Genomic DNA, 22,587 nt, shown 5'->3' on the forward strand with positions numbered 1-22,587 from the left:
CTGCATGCAATGCGCGGCCACCGTCAGTCTTCGAAATGAACCGAACGCAATCCTCGGCGAGTACGCGGTTAACATAAGTTGCGCTTGTCGAGGTACTTTGCGCTTTTAAATTCTCTCCGAGCCTCCTACGAGAAATATGCAGAGTGGTCACAGCTGCAGACTGTTGCATTCCCAGTTCACAAAAAAAACTTGTTCCCTTAATTATCCTTTAACTCACATGCATTTCAATGCACAGGTAGCACAGGTGCCTCCTCAGCAAAACCCAGCTTAATTGCTGCATAAATGGCTCGCAGTGAAGGGGCAAAAGGAATTTAGGCCTAACAGGCACCAGACACTGCTCAGCTACAGAATTAAGGTTCTAAAGCACTGTATAGCAGCTCACTTCCAGGATTGAGCGCCTTCGCATGTTTCAGATCTCAAATGAACTGCGCGTGAGTAAAGCTCCACTACACAACCACAAAGCTCACAAAACATCAACGAAAACAACAGTAATGAAAGCAAAACCGAACAACCAAAAAAATTCAATCCGTAGCAGTCAACAAGCCACTACATGTCAATCCGTTATACTGTCTTCCCCAACGTTTATATCTATAAACGTTGGTCTTCCCAGCATATGCCTCAGGCATCCATGGTGGATCAAGTGAAAAGCTGCCACCTTTCCCTCAGGGAGGAACTCTATGGCTGTGGCATTTGACCCGACATATTCACAACAAGATGGAAACAGCCTTATCCAATGGACAGCTTGCACAGTATTGAGTGCCCTGTGCAATACAGCACATATTTCCAAACGAAACTCTCGCTTACTGATGGCACTTTCGCAGTCTTGTTTGAAAAGAAAATGGGGGAGATGCCTCTGTCTGTATGAGAGGGAAGCTGTGGAAAGGACACACAAGAGTAGACGAGAAAGCTTTCCAGTGAATCCCACTGACTCTAGGGCACCGTGTTACGTTCCCTCAGCAGCACTGGTCGCTAGCTTATCAACAGTAAATACTGGCTCTCTCCCCTTTTGTGTTCTGAGCAGGGGTGCGAGGAGCAGGTTACAGCTACAATGGTGCAAGAGAATGCATCACTGCACCCTTTCAATAACTACAATCAATCTCGAAAGCTAGTGGTAACCATTGGGGCTTCAGTTTCACCAAAATTAAGGGGCATTCCCCTCTCTCCTTTTCTAAAAAAAATACAATGGAGGGCAACTGGCTCATCTTCCCTCACACTACACTCCTTCTGTTGGCAGCTAGGAAGCGAAAACATGGTCTGCGAACAAGGGTTTTTGGTTTAGAAAATTTTCCTATAAGTCAGCTTTCCTGCAAATCGCCAGGCTTGGCACAAGCACCGGATGTTACTGAAAAAAGGCCCATATATCCGAAACACTTAGCAGCTAGGGTATATAGCCACCCAAACTCAGAGGGGAGCTTGTCCTGTGTACAAATTACGAACTCCGAAATAACAATTGATTGATAACAGTGCTGGCCCCAGACAACAAGGCAAGTGCATTTATTTTCCACTCCTATCAGGCAGCTCCATTTGCCAACCTCTACAAAACACAACAAAAGCTGCACGCATTTGTTGTGTTGCTCTACCACAAGGCTACAAAGCCTTGTGGTAGAGCATCTGCCTCGCATAATTCGGAAGGTGCTGGGTTCAATCCCCAGTGCCGCTGGGTACCCACCGGTTTTTTAATAGGTGCAAGATTTCCAACGGCCTGGTGCTTTGCTTTTCTATGGCGAGATGCTTGGGAAAAGGGTCTTGACCACAGTTTTTGCTTTGACGGATCAGCTATAAGCTCCGTCGTCAAGCAACGTTAAATCCTCCCCGTGTGGTAGAAGCCCAACTTGTGGCCCCCATTGATTTTCTCACCAAGTCGGACAGCCAGAAAAACCAGACTTGCCCAGGACGGCAGTGATAATCAAGTTGACGCTTCTGACGAAGGATCGCTTAGTGTTGAACTTGACGCTGGTTAGAGCGTACGAGCTTTGAGCCGAACTCTTCACTTTGCAGTGAAACACAAAGCACCTTTGCAGGCTGAGTGTTTCAAACTGGGTTTACCCCTGACAGGGCTTAGCAGGGTTTGTGGAGCCTCCTCCAAGCACACACACCCCTGAAGAAGTCGGGCGCTGGGCCGAGGGTGGCTTGTACCCATTTTTACCGGTGGGTGTCCGGCGGCGGGTTTCGAACCAACCACCTCCCACAGTCGAAGTGGACGCCCAGACTGTATACATTTGTCTATCTATTATTGCATTTTTTTTAATAACGTGGATCCTATCTCTGGAACGCAGCACTTTGCAACGGATCACAGATAACCCTGTCAAAGTTGAAAAAAATGGTAGAAGTTTTTCTGAAGCTTTCACTGCTGCTCACCCAGCTGTGGAAAAAAAAAAAATTTGGAACAAGGATACTGTACAGCCTGTATAGTCATCCCGTATAGTCGCCTGAATGTCGCATGGATATCCAGAAATGATAATGAACATTACGGTAATTTGTGGACATCAGTGGTTGGGCTAGCATGCCTTCTGCTTGAAGAGTTGTGATCTTAGACTGATGCATATTATATTCTTGTATTCTGGCACATGGGGTTCAGTGCACGATATACACTGTAGTGGAGGCTCTGGAATAATTTTGGCCACCTTCAGTTCTGGAATTGCACATGCGGCAATACTGTGTTAGTGGTGGTGATGTAAATATACTTGACGATGTTGTTCCTTACATATAGCTCATTTTGGTGTTAATGCTGACATCTGTGTAACCACATTATGAGAGAAACAACACGTTAACCAAGCATTAGAAAAACTGTTATTGAGGTCCAGTGGTCAGCCAAGTTTCTGCACATAAGTAGTGACAGCGTCATGAAAAAAAAAAGAGAAACGTACCTTTGCAATGCGTAGAGCTTTCACAAAATCGATGCATCCATCTGGCTTCATTTCCTCAAGCTTTGATAAAAAGTGTCTAGCATCAGTCGTAAGTGTAGCCAAAACTTTAGGCCTGTGAAAATATAAAAAACAACAAAAATCAAAACATAGTTGAACTGGGCTTGCCACTAACAGCTCAGATATGAAAGTGGCCCTAAAAACAGAAAAAAGATGCATACACACACAGTGCTATGCATATGTTTCTCTGTCTCATTTTAAGCAACAGCTGCAAATGGCACCCATGCAGATTCATCACATATGCTAAATTAAGTGTTCCAGCTAAATGTAACCAGGTTTTTAAAATAGACGGAGTGTCCTAGGCAAGTGAAACCAACTCAGAGCTGTTGAGTGTTGTGCATCTTAGTCATTATTTTATAATTCAGCAAATTTAGTTTATTAAGAATAACTAGCCAGCTTATTAAATGCTGGCTTTGGGAAGAAAGTGTCAACTCGAAATGTTTAGATCTGCTTCAAAAACAGGCAGCTGAAGCATTTGCAGCAAGGTACCATTTGTCTAGATTTTTTTACCAGCCCAAAAAGAAAGCGTACGAAATTCAAAACCTTGCGGTCTTGAGAGCCCAGACATGATTTCAGAGAGAAAAATCTCCTTATCTCATATCCTGCATGGCTTTACAGAGACAACCAGACTTTTTTTTCCTGAGATCTAGTGCATCATGTGGCACTTCAGATGCTAGCACTGTAAATTAGATTTAGAATTTCGTGTGCTTTCTTTTAGGGCCAGTAAAAAAGCTATGTAAATGGTGCCTTGTCACGAACACTTCAGCTTGCTATTATTCAAGGTTACCTACAACTTTCAAACTGACACAGTTTTCCTAAAACCAATACTTACAAACTTAACTAGTTAGTCCTAAATATTTACCAAAATTTGCAGAATGAAAAAAAGTACCGGACTAGCTAGGTCACATGGCTCTCAAGAGCAGCGAGTTGCTTTCATTCGTGTAGGACACAAAAACATGGTTACATTTAGCTGAGACGCAGAGAGAGAGAGAGTGTGTGTGTGTGTGTGTAGAAAAAAAATACTGATACCAAATACTGAAGCAAACAAGGGACTGAGCATGGATGCTATATATAAGAGCCTGCACAGGCCATTCCATAAGTCTAATCCTCAGTTAAGATTGTTGCTTATGACTGTGCAATTTATGATCAATAGAATAGCATGCAGGTATTAAGAATGCTTGATTGTTTTAGTCCAACCTTGAGACCATATTTATTTATTTTAGTACCTTAAAAACCCCAAAAAAGAGGCATTACATGAGGGATGGGTTGTACAGAAATAACAACAAAAAAGGAACATATTCTGTACAATCACAGCATCAAAGGTTTCAAAATAAAAATGAAAAACAGGCAAACAGCTCACAAAATCAAAATGCCCAAATGCTTTCGTAAATGCAATAGAAAAACAAAACAAGAAAAAAAAGAGAGGCAGATATAGCACTGAACAGATGGGTAAGAATTAATAACAGATTTGATAATATAATAAAAACTGCATAATAAAACAAAGTATACAATATATCAATGTTTGAGAGGAAAGGTACACGAAAACCTAAAATGTGTCTAAAGATTTGAGCTTATCTTTGAATTCAAGTGTGTCTTCTATTATTATAGTGGCATTGGGAAGGCCGTTCCAATCTTTTCCTGTTCGGATGAAGAAAGACTGTGCATATGTTTGTTTTTGGGCAAGGGTATGACACCTGTTGACTGTTTTTATTACGAGCTGAAAACATAGAGTGTTGTGTGATGTATGTGCTTAATGGAAGTGAATAGCAGAAACAATGAAAGAGGGCTAAACTGGCTGGTTTTTGATGGTGCTTTAGTAACGGTAAGCTGGATCGGTTCTTTAGTTCCGTTACACTTGTGTACCTAATAAAGAAGCCACGAAGTGTCTACGCAAGGGAAACAAATTTTTTTTTTACACAACATTACCAAACATGCTTAGCACTAACCCCCGACAATTTTGAAAAACAATAAATCCGTCGTAGAACACTGTAGAAACCACCACTGACAGTTGTGATAAACCGCTCAGTTACAGTGATTGTGCAGAAGCCTTTAACTGGTTCTTTTGCTCAATCTTCACACAGGAACACAGCCTGAACTCACCCAAGTCCTTTTGCCTGCTGATCACTGAAGCTATGGTACCAATATCAACTGCACCTACTGGTATCATTAATGTAATCAAGAATTTAAAGCTGTCATCAGCTGCCGGTACCAATAACATAAATTCCAAGATATTGAAAAATACAAAGGTAATTATTCACGAGTTTCTGTCATTCATTTTTATGCAGTTCCTTTATTCGGGCTGTGTGCCTAGTGAATAGAGAATGGAGAAGGTTGTCCCAATCTTAAAATCAGGCAGCAGGTCATCCATTTACAATTACAGACCCATATCATTAACCAGCAGCTCATCAGAAGTCATGGAACATATTATTTTCTCCAACATTATTAAGCACATCGAGCATCACAGTTAATTTTATACACCTATCACAACATGGATTCTGTAATGGCCTTTCCTGCCCAAAGCGACTTGGGCTATGAAGGACGTTGTAGTGGAGGGCTCCGCATAAGTTTGACCGCCCGGGGTTCTTTAACGTCCGCTGACATCGCACATCACACGGGCCTCTAGCATTTTGCCTCCATCGAAATGCGACCAGCATGGGTCTTTTGGGTCAGCAGCCAAGCACCATAACCAGTGAGCGCCACCCTTTAGGACATACAAGTTGGTTAATTATTGGTTAGTTGTGTGCACTTTCTTAAGTACCAAAGCAACACTCATTTACGGGCACAGCATAGTTGATGGTCCAGCTTATTTTAGGCCGCAGGCATTTCTCATTTTGCCTCCCTTAAAACGAAGCCACTGCAATCGCCTTCATTATCCTGAACGAGAGGAGAGCAAGCATGAATTCTTAGAATCAGACTTTTTAAAAGGCTACAGAAACAAAATTTCTGCTTAGTGTTTCCTTCTTTCAAGCGATGCGTTAGACATTACAATGCATGGATCACGATGTGGTATTAGTCTCAACTGCTACATAATTTATAATTTAATTTCTTCTTTCATGCTGTTTCCGTTTCAGCAACTAAGCAATTGCTGCAACATGTGGTTGGCATTTATGTCATGTGAGGCATGAAAAAAACTGCAATGTAAACACTGATACATAGTTTTAATTCACTAGAACACTTAAATCAGTGTTCTTCAAGAGCTAGAGCGGCTACAAGTGATGCATCAGTACATTTATTGGCGTTTTTTTTTATGCCTCAAGTGATTTTAAAACTAGCTAAACGTCACAGCCATCATTCGGTTAATGAAACCGAACAGTACGAGAGAAAAAATTCAACTACAAATAATATAGCAGTTTTAGAGGAATACCACATGGTAATCCATGTTTTCTAATGTCTAACGGATTATTTGAAAGAACAAGACATGCAACTAAAATTACATGTCTGTAGGCCTTTATCCCACATCCAGCCATGATGACCAGACCGTTGAAAGTTTCCATGAGGACGTAGAATCGGCAATGAATAAAGTAAAATCACAGTACACTGTACCAATGGGAGAATTCAATGCAAAGGTGGGCAATAAGCAGGCTGACGACCATGCAGTAGGTGACTATGGGATAGGCTCTAGATATAGCAGGGGAGAGTTATTAGTTGAATTCGCGGATATAAATAATTTACGGATCATGAATACCTTCTTCCGGAAACGAGAAAACAGGAAGTGGACCTGGAAGAGCCCCAATGGTGAAACTAAAAATGAAATTGACTTCATACTACGCGCTAAACCTGGCATCATTCAGGATGTGGCCGTCCTCAGAAAGGTGCGTTGCAGCGACCACAGAATGGTAAGGTCTCGGATTAGCTTAGACTTGAAGAAGGAATGGAAGAAGCTAGTGAAGAGGAAAACCATTAACAAGTTAGCCGTAAGAGGGAAAGCACAGGAGTTTAAGATAGCGCTGCAAAACAGATATTCGGCTTTAACTGAGGAAGACGATCTTGATGTTCATACAATGCGCGATAATCTGACATCAATAATTACGGAGTGCGCAGTAGAAGTAAGCGACAGGATAGTTCGACAGGATACCCGAAAGCAATCTCAGGTGACGAAAGATCTGATTAAGAAGCACCAAAGCATGAGGGCGCCTAACCCTACCGACAGAATAGAACTAACAGAGCTATCAAAGTTAGCCAACATAAGGAAGTTTAATATGGAGAGAATCGAGCATGCTATAAAGAACGGAGGTAGCCTAAAAGCAGTGAAGAGGAAACTAGGCATAGGTAAAAACCAGATGTATGCATTAAAAGACAAGCAGGGCAATGTCATTCGCAATATGGATAAGATAGTTAACGTAGCCAAAGAGTTCTACACAGACCTGTACAGTAGCCAATATAATCAGAGCGTTAATGAGAAAGACAGCAGTGCACAGCAATGCATCATCCTTCCAGTAATGAAAGATGAAGTAAAGAAAGCCTTAGAAGCAATGAAAAGGGGAAAAGCAGCTGGGGAGGATCAGGTAACAGCAGATCTATTAAAGGATGGAGGGGACATCATGCTAGAAAAACTAGCCACCCTGTATACACAACGCCTTATGATCTCAACTGTACCAGAAGCTTGGAAGAATGCAAACATTATCTTAATTCATAAGAAGGGAGATGCCAAGGACTTGAAAAATTACAGGCCGATCAGCTTGCTATCCGTTGCCTACAAAGTATTTACTAAAGTAATTGCTAATAGAGTCAGGGCAACGTTAAACTTTAATCAACCAAATGATCAGGCAGGCTTTTGTAAAGGATATTCCACAATAGATCATATTCACACTATCAATCAGGTGATAAGAGAAATGCGCAGAATATAACCAACTTCTATATATAGCTTTCATTTATTACGAGAAAGCATTCGACTCAGTAGAAACCTCAGCAGTCATACAGGCATTGCATAATCAGGGGGTAGAAGAGCCTTATGTCAAAATACTGGAAGATATATATAGCAACTGCACAGCTACTATAGTCCTCCATAAAGTCAGCAATAAAATTCCAGTAAGGAAGGGCGTCAGGCAAGGAGACACGATCTCACCAATGCTGTTCACCGTATGTTTACAGGAGGTATTCCGAGGCCTGAATTGGGAACAGTTAGGAATAAGAATAAATGGAGAATACCTAAATAATCTGCGATTCGCTGATGACATTGCCTTGCTGAGTCACTCAAGAAGTGAACTGCAAATCATGATCAATGAGTTAGACAGGCACAGCAGAACGATGGGTCTAAAAATTAACATGCAGAAAACCAAGGTAATGTTCAACAGCCTAGCAAGGGAACAACAGTTCACAATTGGCAGTGAGAGCCTGGAAGTTGTGATGGAATACGTATACTTAGGGCAGGTAGTGACAGCTGATCTGGATCATGAGAGGGAGATAAGTAGAAGGATAAGAATGGGGTGGAGCGCATATGGCAAGTTCTCACAGATCATGAGTGGCAGTTTACCAATTTCCCTCAAGAGAAAAGTGTACAACAGCTTTATCTTACCGATACTCACCTACGGGGCAGAAACGTGGAGGCTAACGAAAAGAGTTCAGCTTAAGTTAAGGACAACGCAGCGAGCCATGGAAAGAAAAATGATAGGTGTAACGTTAAGAGACCGGAAGCGGGCAGAGTGGGTGAGGGAACAAACACAGGTTAATGACATCCTAGTCAAAATCAAGAGAAAGAAATGGGCTTGAGCAGGGCATGTAATGCGAAGGCAAGATAATCGCTGGTCCTTAAGGGCAACGAAGTGGATTCCAAGAGAAAGTAAGCGTAGCAAGGGGCGGCAGAAGGTTAGGTGGGCAGATGAGATTAAGAAGTTTGCAGGCAAAGGGTGGATGCAGCTGGCAAAGGACAGGGTTAATTGGAGATACATGGGAGAGACCTTTGCCCTGCAGTGGGTGTAGTAAGGCTGATAATTATGAATGATGACGGCCTTTAACTCTTTCGTTACCATGAGAAAATAGGCAATTTTAGGGTGGTGTGCATAAAAATTCTTTTTCAGGCATTAACTTAGATTTTTCTTCATTGCAGCACATCACAGTGTTGGTAATAGAATTGTCTTCTCATTGACACAATGAAAAAACAATATATGTTGCTTACGAAAGAAAAAACGAAGTCACGAAAATATTAAATATATCCAGTCGGGAAACAGGAGAATAAAAAATTCAGAATACATGTTTCATGCCAAAAATTAGTATTCAAAGTTACAGAACTCTCAATGCTAAACTTTCAAGTAAGAAAAAAAATCAACTGCTTGCACGCAGCACTTTAGGCTACTCCACAGTGCAGTTCTTTTTAATTTGTAGTGCAACAGTGCAAAGGCACGAGGCCAAAGGAAGAGAAGGGATGAAACACTGCGCTGACCAATGTGACAAGTTCATATTGCACAGTGCAGTGCCAAGGTGAACCCAGGGCCATCTTGCACATAACTGTGCCCGCTACACTGCCAGTGGCACAGAATCATTCAAAGTGTACCTGCTACCTTCAAAGAGGCCCTGAAAGCAGTGAATCTCCTCGGCAACGCAGCTGTGGCCAAGTGGTTGAGCATCCACCTCGCATGCGGAAGGTGCGGGGTTCGATCCCCAGAGCCGTCGGGTACCCACTGGTGATACAATGAGTACAAGCTTCCCCTGCCTGGTGCTCAGCTTCTTTAGAGTGAAATGCTTGGGAAATGGGTCTTTGACCCCCCCGTGAGTAGTCAAAAACACCTTGTGCCATGGCGCTCTTCGGCCACAGATGCCCTTCCCGGTTAAAAAAAACAATTGAATCCAATTGGGAAATTTCCAATTGGTACCAACTGCAATTTCCAATCGTGAATTAGTACACAACTGGACCAGTTGGACCAACTGACCCAACTCGAATAACAGTTCCCGTTAGGTCCCATGCAGGCAATTATTGCATCCAGGAAACTTTCACAAAGTCCATGACCCAATTAATTAAGCTGTACAAAGTACACAATGTGAGAGATATTAAGGTGCAAAAGAAACACTGATCTGCGAGGACTGCAGGCTGAGATGTTCTACCTCATGCCAAGTTTTTAAAGGAATTTAATCTTTTTCAGAAATCAAATGAATCATACATTACACTCAAGAACCAGGTAGTACAGTCACACACCTAACATAAGCCCAACACATATCCACGTACACAATGCACTTTTGCTTCAGCTTATATATCCCATATGTGGGACTCCCATAATGGGGCTAGTGGCGCGCTTACCAGTTAAGCATAGTTATTTAATTCATTTTCGACTGCAGGAATAGCATAAATGATGTATACAATTTAGCAGATTAAGCAGTAGATAGTTCTAATTATAACCTAATTAGTATTGTCATATTTGTCAAATATGCCATGTTTTTCAATTGTTAACATGAATATATTGGGTGCAGTTAGTCAGACCAGTTGGATGCAGTTGGTAAGACCAATTGGGCTCACCAGATGACGAAGACTGATTCAACTGAGAATCCCGTGGAATCGTGTATTACCAGACTACTGCTGTGTCCAACTGGCACTCTATTTCGGCTAGCTGTAGCAACAATTCCAATTAGAACTAGTTGGAAACTCAAGTGGTCCAGTCGGGACTCCATTTTGACTGTCCAATTGGAACACCATTCCAAATGGAACCAGCTGGAAACTCAATTGGTCCAATTGCGTAGTCCATTTGGACTATCCAGCAGGAACACCGTTTCAAGTGGAACCAGTTGGAAACCCATTCAGTCCAACTAGAACCAATTGAAGCCAGTTGGAAACCCTATCTGTTTCATTTGTTTTTTTTTTACTGGGTTGCGCCATAAAAATCTATAATCATCATCAATCTCCTCGGCAACGGCGGAAACAAAAGTTACAGATGGGCACTTGCCGACAGTTAAATTTGTGCTGGGAGGAACAGTCATTTCTGTCCGAACTAAAATAAGACTAATGTATGGCATCTTCTCACTCACAGCTGTCACTTGTACCTACAGAGTCAAGTGCCGATGCTGCGAAATCTCGACAACACAGTCGCTGCTGAGCAGAGTCAGCCTAAGAGATGTCTGCCGGCAAGCTACACCTCCTAGGAAGCTTGGGTGGTTTGGAGATGCATGGTTTAGTGCTAAACCCCTTTGCCCAAACAACCCTGGGGCCCCCAGGGGGTTTGGGCAGGTCCATGTTGGTAGGGTAGTGCTGGATATCCTAGCAAAAATTGTACATAATAGCACAAATTATAGCATATTTGCTTAACAATGACTGATGCGCAATTAATGTAATAAGAAATGCATGAAATGTAAAATCTGATAAGATATTTCTATTTGCTGCATGCATTTATTATTAGACTATTGCTCTCAGGATTTGAATATGATTAAATTCCCATCGATGTTAGGAGCTAGGTAGCATTTGCAGGCCTATCACCATGACATAGGTTTCTATTCGTACCACACACACACACTCATGTCCTCTGGGTACACTATGCCAGGACAGGCAGGATTCGCACACTCTACTAACTGCATATAAATAGGTGGCCTTCATTGGGCTTTTCTAGCCCCTCTGAACAGAGCAGCCATATCTACTAATGGTGAGTTGTTGATCAGCAAAGCAAACCTTTCTAAATATATTAAGACTAGATATCCATTATGTGTCGTGTAAAACTTTGCCAGTTTTTCTGCAACATTATAATTCTGTTAATTAAGACCACAATTATTATTGTTTCAAATGTTCATGTTTCTTCCTCTTAGACTGATACAAACTCATATCAGACCAATAGCTATAGGGGACTTGTACAGAAAACATATATTAGGCCAATGCAAATTTTTATCAGAATTATGTGTTAGGGCACCAGCATGTAATGTGGTTATCTGAGGAAGGAAAGGGAGCAAAAGGCCCTGAGCTGTTAGAGAAGTCCATCAGAGGAGTGCGAGCACTGTACACAGTTAATGTACTGCACAGTGTGGTCAGCCGGCCTTCCAAAGCAACTGGCGTTCATTGCCGATTACTTTCTGCGACGATTGCACAACGACCCCACAAGTATGTAGTGAGCTTTGCGTGATGGCTTTTTTGCATTGTGCGCATCTGATCAACAAAACGCAAAACTAATTTCCGGTGAAATAAAAAAAAATGACATCCCAGGCAATCCCATAGATATATAAGATGGACGATCGGACATGTAAACGTAGTTAAATACAGAAATAACCTCACGGGCAATCTATATACCTGGCGTCCCAGCTAAATTTAATGTAACCAAGCTTTTGAAAAACACGGAATATCCTAGCCACATGGGACCAAATGAGGTTTGTTTAGAGCTGTGTGACCTAGTCTGCAGTATTTTTTTTGCTCTTCAATGTTAACTAATTAGTCAAGCATAATTAGCTCATCTTTTAATTATTACCTTGAGGAACAGAACGTCAATAGAAAAATTATAGATCACTTCGAAAAACAGCTTACTGGAATGTTTGCACCGAGATACCGTTAACGTTATAGTTTTTGGACCAGCCTTAAACCCTAACTCGCACAATAGAAAAGCGTCAACGAGACGACGGTGCCAATTAATCATCCCAAGACGGGTCTTAGAGGACAAAATCTATTTTTACTGAAGTGCTGTCCCCGATGAGCCTTTGCGTGCACATTGTGGCAGAGCTAGATGCGACCCAGCAGCTGCAGTCGCATGATAGCTCTCTTTTAAGTCCAAGAAATAAAGCCACGTAAATCATACCTTGACGGAAACAGCGCTGCTAGCATTTTTTCGAGATGATCTACAACTTTTACATTGAAACTTTGTTCTTTCAATAATTACAAAGATAGATAATTAGACGGCACTAATTAATTAACTTTGAATAACGAAAAAAACACGTCAGACTAGGCAACGCGACTCTCAACAACCCTCAGCTGGTTTCACGGGGCTAGGACACTTCGTGTTTTTAAAAAGCTTGGTTACATTTAGCTGGGACACCTGCATGCATCTAGCGCGTGGAACAACTTCAATATCAGTGCGTGGCTGGGAATTTGTCCTGGAAATATGGCTGCTGTCTTAACTGCGGTAAATCTCCCCAAGTCCGTCACTTATTTCTTTCCAAAAGAAAGCGGACGGATTTTCGAAAGAGAGAGCATATCGACAGCAGAAAACGCCGTTCCCAGACAACCATTTTAGATCCAGAAGACACTTACAGAATGTACCTCCCAAAATATTTAATGTACAGAGGATGTTTCTTACTGACCACACTTTGCCCCATCTATGTCTAGAAGATATGTCCCTATTGCCATGGAATGGACATCTACAGAATATCACCAAAAGATTTTCGGACAGAAATTGTGATGGCAGTTGAGCAAAACACGCATGCGCGACAAATATTTGTGATCCCCTTTGCATATTCTGCAAAGGCAAAGCAAAAAGAAAATTTTTGAAATGCAATAAGCTAATCGCAAGGGAAACGGTTCGCGTGGACAGGTGTGATTGTTTGAACAGTTTATTGATTTAACTAGTATCAACACTACCGCGGCAATCCAGTCATACTCGTAACACTGTACCTAGAAACAATATGAAACAAAAAGCTTCATGTAGTGTATCGACGAGCTGCACACACGTACACTTGGTAGTGGCAGTCAATGGGCTTATATATTCCCCACACACGGCCTTCCTGCTAGCGCCAGCGGCACTTGCCTGTCGAGCGAAGTTATTTCGGTCAGTTATGAACTTGTGGCGGTGGAAACGAGAAGTCCAAGTAAGCACATCATGTTGCTAATACCTTTTATTAAAAATACGATATTAGTCTGCTCTGCTGCCTTTGCGCGAACATTATGCAGACGCGTTAGGTGGGAACAAACGTGCTTCTAAAGAAGGTGCCTTTCTGAGCCCCATTCATGGAGCTTCTAGCTTAGTGTAAATATAGCAGCATAAACCATTTGAAAAGCTTTCCGGGACACAAGCAGTCGAGTTCCTTGTGATGGTACAGCGCGTGAGCCTGTCTATTTTAATCGTGTCTAATCGTGAACGTTCACAGAAAGTCCACTGTTAGAGTCTCAGCGATGTGCACAAAGTAACATTCTGAGCATATCACAAAATGCAAGTCAAATGGATGTACTAACAGATGATCTCTTGTAAATGCTCGAACGGATGTTTGATGGGTCTCTCAAAATGATGTTTGATATTGGACCATTTGTGGATATATAGTCTAAATATTTCTGGTTCTAGCTGAGGCTGCAGTGACACTCGAACTGACCAAGCTCCGAGTCAGATATCGGCGTCTTCATGGAACGCCTATGCGGGCTGGCACACATTAAATGTTAGATTCAGTATCCATGGGCGTCTTCAATATATAGCTTGCATAAGATTTAGTAGATGAACGCTTACCTTGAAAGTGTCAGGAGTGCAACGTTATTTTCTCGGTGCGACCGAGTCTTGGCGCGGAAGATGAATTTCACAGCTTCATACTGCGCGTCCAAACGCGTTGGCTCAAAGTCGCCATTGCGCATGTAGTCACTTGTGTCCACGCTGAAAAATGAGTTTGAAAAAGGCTCCAAACAACAACACTATACTCAAGAACGCGGCATTTGTCATCGTGAGAGAGTTTATACTCACGCAAAAAGCTCAATCCTAGCGTCGTAGTACAGAACTCTATTTTTTTCCCGTTTGTTTTATGGGGGTTTAACGTCACAAAGCCACTCAAGCTACAAGGGACGCCGTAGTGAAGGACGCCGGAAATTTGGACTGCATGCATGGGGTATGACACTACATCCTAGGTCGTACTAACAAACCGAAATTGCACACACAGGAGTTCCCTTTTTTTCAGGCCGAGCTGCAGCCACGCATCTGAAATTCAAACCCGTGTATTGTTCGGAAGCAGAACGCGACACGTACCGCTACGAGTGCAAGAAATCCACGGTACAGACACGCTTAGCTAAGCGCAAAAAATTGTGCTCCGCCAAAAATCTGAAGCGCTACGTTGACTTCTCAAGCTACTCACCAGATAACCGCACTTTCAGGAAGCATTTTGGCAGACGCGTCTCTCACTGAGATGAACAGGACTCTTCAGCGTCCTTTCGTCCGGCGCTCCGCAAATTGAGTGTTCGAAATTGGCACCACGTACGAGTTGCAGACGGACGCCGCGCGTTCGAAGCGCGCACCACTGCGCAGAAGGACGGCGCAGGACCAACACCGACGAACGCGATTGGTGGATTCCGAGAGCCGAGAGGCAGAGACTAGAAGGGAAGGTGTGAAAAACGCGGCGCGCGGCCCATAAAAAGGGGTGGCCCTTGCGCGTTACGGCCACCAGGGCCAAATCGAGCGCTGCGGTCTGGGGCGCTGTCAGAATTCCGGAGGAGACGGCAGGGTGGTGGTTGTCACGGCGTGGTTTGGGCAGGCGTCATTGCGTATTTCGGTGCGATCTTCAGCATGCGCAGTTCGAATACCGGTGCTGCGTGCTGGCAGAAGTGTCGCCGACGTCAAAGAAAAAAAAAAAACTCGGAGGTGGTGTTTTGTTCCCGGGTGCGATTCAGGTTACAAATCGTGTTCGGAAAAAGTGTCTCTTCCGTGCGCCTTCTTGCCCAGATCAGCTAAGTGTGCAAAGAGTGGGACTTGGGTGGGCTTCTGTACCAATCGGCCTCACTATATGATTTGATTAATACTATTGAATGCCGGCTAACCAAGGAATTGTGCAGAACCCGTCTGCATTCTAGATTTGCTTTCTCCATATTTAACAAAGTGAGCACAAACGTGCCACAGATTGGTTGTGTGGAGCACCGTTCTGAGCTCACAGAATCTGTAGTACAGTTATTCTTCCTCACCAGGATTCATTTTCTTTCGAGAGGCCTCAACCAAGAAATGAGTGAAAAAATAAAAGGAAAAAGAACAAAGCCTTGTGTGATGTGACCCAAGCAGCAAAATTGATCAGCTGGCTGCGAATAAAGCTTGCTTGTCCAGGAACATATTGCATGCGTTTACTGTGTTCTTGTAACATATTAAAAGTGCACGAATTGTGGTCGCAGCACCCGACGTTGTAGCTGTACGGGTGACGCTTAATTTTGTTTACGTAGGCAGCATGACGCCCCCCACAGCAGAAGCAGATAATTTTCGAGGAAGAAGTGGTTTAAATGACCCTGAAACCTCTCAACAGCGTGCTTGCGATGGTTTAGTGCTGCTTTGGCAGGTAGAAACAGTCAACTCCTTTCGAACGTGATAATTCCGCCGCAAAAGGTAACGAACGAAAAAATCCGGTGTTCCTGGTGATAACTACTGCGCTCACCCACGAGACAAAAAAAAATTGCTCATACAGTTTTGCAGAATACATTCAACCCTAGATAAGCACTACAAAAATTCACAGCCTTTAGGAGAGGTTTTTAAAATATGTGCCTCCGGCCAACACCTTCGGCAGCAGAAAACTCGCGCAAAGTTCGCATTGATTCCCAAATATACTGTTGTGTTTCTCCACGTTTATGCGTCAACAGCAGCGTCGTTTAAACTTTATAATGTCTAAAAAACTGCGGTGCCTGCCAAAACCTCGAAAATTCAATAAAGCTCGTTTCCTCTACAGCCTTCTTGCTCGCGCAAGCAGACGCGCTGACGGCGCCGCTGACAACAGCGCCGCAGCGCGGCAGTCACGCGGAAGGGGCCAGCTTTTCCTGACCGGTTTTCACACCTTCTCTTCTAGATTCCCTACCGAGACCACAACACGTTTGAAAAGGCAAGGTGCGTTTCGACGCAAAGAATCATGGGAAAATTCAACTTTCGGTTCCGTTCCAATTTTCTCCCTCGCTTTTTTAACAACCGCCGTGCGTGCGTGCATCGTTTTTTCACTCATTAATATGAGCTGCGACATCGCACATTGCACATCATCGTAAGATCAGTTTGTGCTGCGTGTGAACGTGTCCTGATCGCAGAAATTGTGTTTTGTCGTGGTTATAAGATGCGAGCGTAGGCAAGCTGGCTGTTCTGTGTATGCACGGAAATTGGTTTCACGTGCGTTTGAAAAATAGCTTAACGCGTTAGTCATTACATATTTGTGTTTTAGCCACGCTACAACGGGATGAAACGTCAGATATGACAGATTATTTTCCTCGCAGCGTGTAAAGGCTGCCAGTGGGCTAACAAAATGTATTCATATGCCACTGTGCACACAGCGCGCGTCTCAACACATCGCACTGCATACGCGCCCGCTGCCGTGGCTGAGTGGGTCAGTGGTTAGAGCGATCGGATACTGAGCCGGAGCGGCCGGATTTCCTGGGTTTGAACCCGGCCACGGCGGCCGCGTTTTGATGGAGGCGAAACTCAAAGGCGCCCGTGTGTTGTGCGATGTCAGTGCACGTTAAAGATCCCCACGTTGTCGAAAAAATAGTAATGTGGATTAGCCCAGCTAATCCAGGATATGACAAGCGAAAGCGAGATTGAGGTCTGACGGAGCCGGTTATGCGCTTTTCCTTTCCTGAAAATGAACGGTCTTTGCAAAGTTGTCAACGCCAATGAACTCTATGAACGCCGTTGGCTCACTTGTTTTGTTTGGGTTTTGAGGAAAGGAAATGGCACAGTAACCGTCTCACATATCTCGGTGGACACCCGAACCGCGCCGTAAAGGAAGGGATGTAGGAGGGAGAGAAAGAGGAAAGAGAAAACAATATCGAAAGTTGGATTTTAAAGAAAGGCCCGGCGCTTCGCAGCGGCGGAACTCCTGTGGAATGGAATGGAAAAACTTTATTGCTCTATTTACAGCTTTCAGCTAGTGGCTAACAGAGAGCCCAGCTTCACCTGATCCTTGCACTCTGAGCAGACTTCTTAGCCATCAGGTCAGAGTCAATTTCTGCCTGAAAATGCTCTTCCTTCATCTGCATTGTCTTAAATATGGTGCCTGTCTCATCATTGGCACTCCTAGGTGCCAGCTGCACCTGGCGCGGTGCGTCACCTCCACCCTTTCACCCCTTCCGGTTCGCTGCTCCACATTAGTGTGGAGCTCGATCGCTACATACCGTATGGCAGATAATTTAGCCACATGAAAAATGGCCATGTCTGTATGAGGTGAAGCAGAAAAACTAACACGTAAAATTTGATTTGGGGTCCATTAATGAAAAGATGAAATGACAACTACAACGTTTCATGACTAGGATGAATGGGGTGATTGGCAGTGTGAAAATGAGCAGAGACATGATTTTAAAATATTGTTTCAGCATTTTAAAAGTTTAGAATGAAACAAGTAGGAATATTTGGAAAAAGATGAAACGACAACCAGCCAAGAACTATTTAAATATGTACAAAAAACCTAAATTGATATCCTGAGAAATGGCTACAAAAATCCAATAATTAAATGATGCAAATACTGTCTGAGCATGTGAAAATACCTGTACTGACTGCACAGGAGTAATCAAGGCCAGGCAACTAAATTGGTGAAAGACACCCACAAATATACTGAAACCAACTGATGCAGCTAGGTGCATTGGAATGACCAAGAACATACAAGCAACCAGTCAAGACAGTTTACACAGATACCATAAAACAGCTGAGGCACATTTGCGAGCATGGTAATGTAAAATATTTTTAGTAAGGCAAAACAATCACTTTCACAGTGTTACTTGATATATATATATATGAGGGGACTTCCGTAAGTTGTCTACCCCAGAATGTTAGGTCAGTGTTTGGGAGCCGAGCTGGCTGTGCAGATTAAGACAAGTCCGGACATGTACATGTAGTAGCCATCCATTCAGATTAAAGCGCAAGAAGTAACGGTATGGAAGTTTTGATAAAATGTGGTTTTCAAAGGAAAGCAAGAAATTTCGAACATCGTTTCCAGATTAAATTTTTCAGAAAGGAAAAGAAACCTATACAAATCTATAAAACGATGATTGCTTTACCTGGACGTGATGCACCTTAATACCATCAAGTATAGTGCTAGGTCCGGCAGTTTAAGCATGGTAGAGAATCAAATGAAGGTCTTCAGATTATTCTGGAGGCCATTAATTTAGAAGATTGTCAGTGTTATGGCTTAAGAATTAGGCATTTCCGGAAGCATGATCTTTAGAACCATTCATGATATTTGATGGTGTCAAAGGTGAGTTCCCACTGGCGATGTCACCTGATAACAAAGCATGTCGCCAGCTGAGTAGTCAATAGAATTCAGTCATGCTTACAAAAAATTCAGGGAGCTTCTATTCTAGAAATGTTATGGATGACAAAACATGGGGCCACCACCACGATCTGGAGTCCAAAGAAGAGCCCATGCAATGTGCTGATGTACAAATATCAACTGGAAAGATTATGGCAACAGCTTTGTAGAATACAGGATGCGATTTACTAGAATTCATGCCACATAAGACGACATGAGGCGTCTGTTCTTCAAACCCATGTGCGATGGGATGTGTATTCTCTATCCGCTGATAACAATATACCATGCAACTGGGTCATGCAATAGAGCTAGAATAAATTTATTTCCGAGAACACGTGTCCCGTAATATTTTTCATTTTTTCATAAAAGTAAATGTGTCGGTGCTCTGAAAGTGCCACAGTGAGGTGCTTGACTGGTCCAAGCATAGTTAGTCTAGTAGATTCTATTTTAGGCTGGCGGCAACCTGCGTTTGAAGCTGACGATGGATGTCAGTCACACACTCCAAAAATGACGCAGACTAATCATTATGGCTTCGTATGTTGTTATATTCAATTTTTGTGTAATTTCTCTGTAATGCAGCTTTGCTGAGCCACTTGCAGCAAATAATTTTATTACTGTGGTTATGCAAGCAGCTAGGTGGATGTGTCCTTTGTGAGGCAACACCTCGTCATAATGCACAGACAGATGGAACTGAATGGTCATAATGTGATATTGTAATTTCTCTGTGCCTATGCTTTTGTTCACTGTAGTAAGCTCTTTATTCTATCCTGTTTGATGTGTATATCAAAAGAATGGATTAATCACTGACTTGCATGATCGAAGAGAAAGAGCAGTTTGTAAGAAAGGCTAGTTCACAAATACTTTACATGGGTCTCAATAGCTTTTGCTGCAAACATTTGCTTTTTCAGGGTGAAGAAAAAATGGGGTGCAGAAACAGGCTTCCCACTCCAACAGAAGAATCAATTTTTGAGCACCTTGGGCTTGAATATCGACCACCTGAATAGAGAGACCACTAGCTCCAAGTGGATGTCATTTTTATTTAGAATTTAGAATTATGTTTGCTTTATTTAGCCTGTTTGTTTTCACTGTAGTTTATTGTTGGGCCACATGACATGACTGAATGATAGCTGCAGTACAAAGAATGGGACAGAGGCAGGGACACGGACAGCACATACATTGGAATTTGTGTCCGGGCAAAATCCAGTTTCACCTGATTCTTGCACCCCGAGCGTATTTCTTCAAATTTGGATTAAACCCAATTCCTTCCTGGAAATGCAGCTTCAAGAAAATGTGGTTTGCCAGTGCACAAACCTGAAAGCATGATGTGGGAACTGGTGAGCACCTAGCAGTTTTTTTAGAGAGGTGCTGCTTGTAGGTTCTAATTTTAAACCCTTTTATCAATGGCATGAACTGATCTATGTTCATAAAGAAGGTTTTATAAAAGCCGACACCAATACTAACGGGATGCCTTGAAAGCATCATTATATCAAGTGCTGCCCACACTGACGGTGTCCTGCCTTATGCTTTTTGTGCACTTAAAATAGTTGCTGCGATGTTGTGAATGTTTCTGCATTCATTCAATGTCACAGCAACTGTCTTAATGTACAAAAGGCCAAGACGCTGAAGTTCTGTACAAGTCTGTAATGAACAAAGCGAAATAATTGCACTGAAAAGAACAAATATCTCATTTGGTAAACAGTTTCATGGTTCAAGTGTGTCATTTATAGATTATTTATGGAAATAATGGGCATAAAAATAAGAGGAATTTTTGTGCCGCCCAAAAAGTCCACTAAAAATCGATCATTTTTGATGAAAACATATTCTGAAAGAGGAAGCTGAATTGTGGAACTCATTAAATAGTGTCTGACTTTTAGGTCCCCTCCCCCCCCACTTACCAGAATTCTGAAAAAAAAAAAAACCAAAAATGAGGGGCCTTACATATGCATAGTGCTGACTTACAGTTCAATTCAGAGAAATAAAGGTGCATTGGATGCGTCACTGTGCTCTGCAGCATTGGACTGTTTCAACAATTTTGAGGGTAGCATGGCAATTCACAGAAAAACAAAGATCTACTATCATGAGATACCGTTGAGACGTTGCAGTTAGCTTCATTTGAGGCAGTGCTGTGGTAGCCACACATATACCTCATTTACTGGAAAGGAACTAATGTTTGACAAACTACAAAGGCAGTTACTGTACAATCTGCATCACCCTTATTTAGAGCACTTGAGGAGTGCACACCAAAGCTGCGCTGAACTAAATAAAAACAACTTAGCGAGCAGCCCATGGTTTTTGGGTAAAGTGCTCATGCTCGCCTGGCTCTGCTCACCTGTAAGCATTAACTGTAGACCCTAACAACTATGGCGAGGCGTCCTTTTACTTGCACGGCATTGCAGCTGCTTAAGTGCTCTTAAAAAGGGTTACACAGACTGCAAGGGCATGTATGCAGAGACAAGTATAAGCAGCAACAAATATAAAAAAGTCACCTCCGCTGAATGTCCGTTGGCAGCACAACTATACGAGCAAGAAACATAACGTGGAAGCGCCGTTGAACTATGCCGCCGGACGACTTAGGAAGAACATGGTGGAACAGAACCAGTTCCCAACCGGAAGTGAGTGCTGTCCAATAGTGTGTGTCAGTGGCGCAACAAACATTTTTGGTACTTAGCTTTTTTAGAAAAGCTCGCTCAGTCCACCAGCCAACATGGCAGTGTGTGACGCGTCGACCTCCCCCGCTCACCCCTTCGCGCACGCTTGTGTGACAAGAGACTGGACATCATTGTCCTTGGCAGCAACATGCTGCATTGAACGCTTCGCTCAAGCCGGCAATATGCACAGAAGCAACGGCTGGTCATTCCTTGTCCACGCAGCATACAAATGGTGGGGGCTGCCATTTCGCCCTGTCGACATGGCGGTGTGTGTGTGTGAAGCATCAGTTTTCTCGACACCGACAGCCCCTGGTTCGCTCGCTGTTACAGGGATATAAAAGGCCGAATTATCGTCGTCATGTATAGAGGTAAGCAGTTTTGAACTCTCCTTTGAAGCCACAGACGCGCATGCACATAATGCCACTCCCTCTTCAGTATGCGGAGACTTGCTGTGAACGCCCGGTGCACACAGACGATAGGCTTCGACCCAAGGAGCTAACTCACACAGAGGTCACTATAGTAAGTATCTGAGAAATTTGTTGTATGCGCGTGAAAAAAAGTGTGGCACTGCAATTAACTGTGGCTCTTTACTTTGATATGTACCATTGGGGACAAAAGTGGTATACTCCACACAGCGTGAGCCGCAGAATGGAAAACTGCATCGTAACTCACCATCTACAGGCGGCATCTGGGATCGAGACAGCCAATGGGAGCTCTTTATTATCTGCAGGCATGTTGCTAGACTCGTTTCAACGTTTCGTGCTTTATATGGCGTTACGATGCAGTTTTCCGTTGTTCTGGCTTCCGCTACGTGGAGTATACCACTTTTGTCCCCGATAGTAAAAATTGAAGTATGATCAGTTTCCCTAGGGACCAAATTTTCTCCATGTATTTACACGACATGAATATGAAAAAGCTGTGCAGGCAATGAACAGGGTGAAAATGAGCGG

The 22,587-nt window shown here is 43.0% G+C and overlaps 1 protein-coding gene across 5 annotated transcripts in view; it reads right to left on the bottom strand.

The window, feature by feature from the left end:
• Nucleotides 1-22,386, bottom strand: part of LOC144112640 (26S proteasome non-ATPase regulatory subunit 4-like) — a 54,428-nt gene extending 32,042 nt beyond the window's left edge. The window contains exons 1-3 of one of the 5 annotated variants that reach the window (XM_077645446.1): nt 22,310-22,386; nt 14,255-14,395; nt 2,868-2,979 (exon numbers count right to left, since the gene is read on the bottom strand). In XM_077645446.1, the coding sequence (XP_077501572.1) occupies nt 2,868-2,979; nt 14,255-14,395; nt 22,310-22,371 (315 nt within the window). In that variant the 5' untranslated portion in view covers nt 22,372-22,386. Of the gene's footprint in view, nt 1-2,867; nt 2,980-14,254; nt 14,396-14,867; nt 15,353-21,475; nt 21,538-22,309 lie in introns of those variants that run through there. The other 4 variants (XM_077645447.1, XM_077645448.1, XM_077645445.1 and 1 more) reach the window with 4 other exon arrangements.
• Between the last annotated feature and the right edge of the window lie 201 nt (nt 22,387-22,587).

The sequence above is a fragment of the Amblyomma americanum genome, chromosome 1 (genome assembly GCF_052857255.1).
Source record: "Amblyomma americanum isolate KBUSLIRL-KWMA chromosome 1, ASM5285725v1, whole genome shotgun sequence".
Taxonomy (NCBI): Eukaryota; Metazoa; Arthropoda; class Arachnida; order Ixodida; family Ixodidae; genus Amblyomma; species Amblyomma americanum.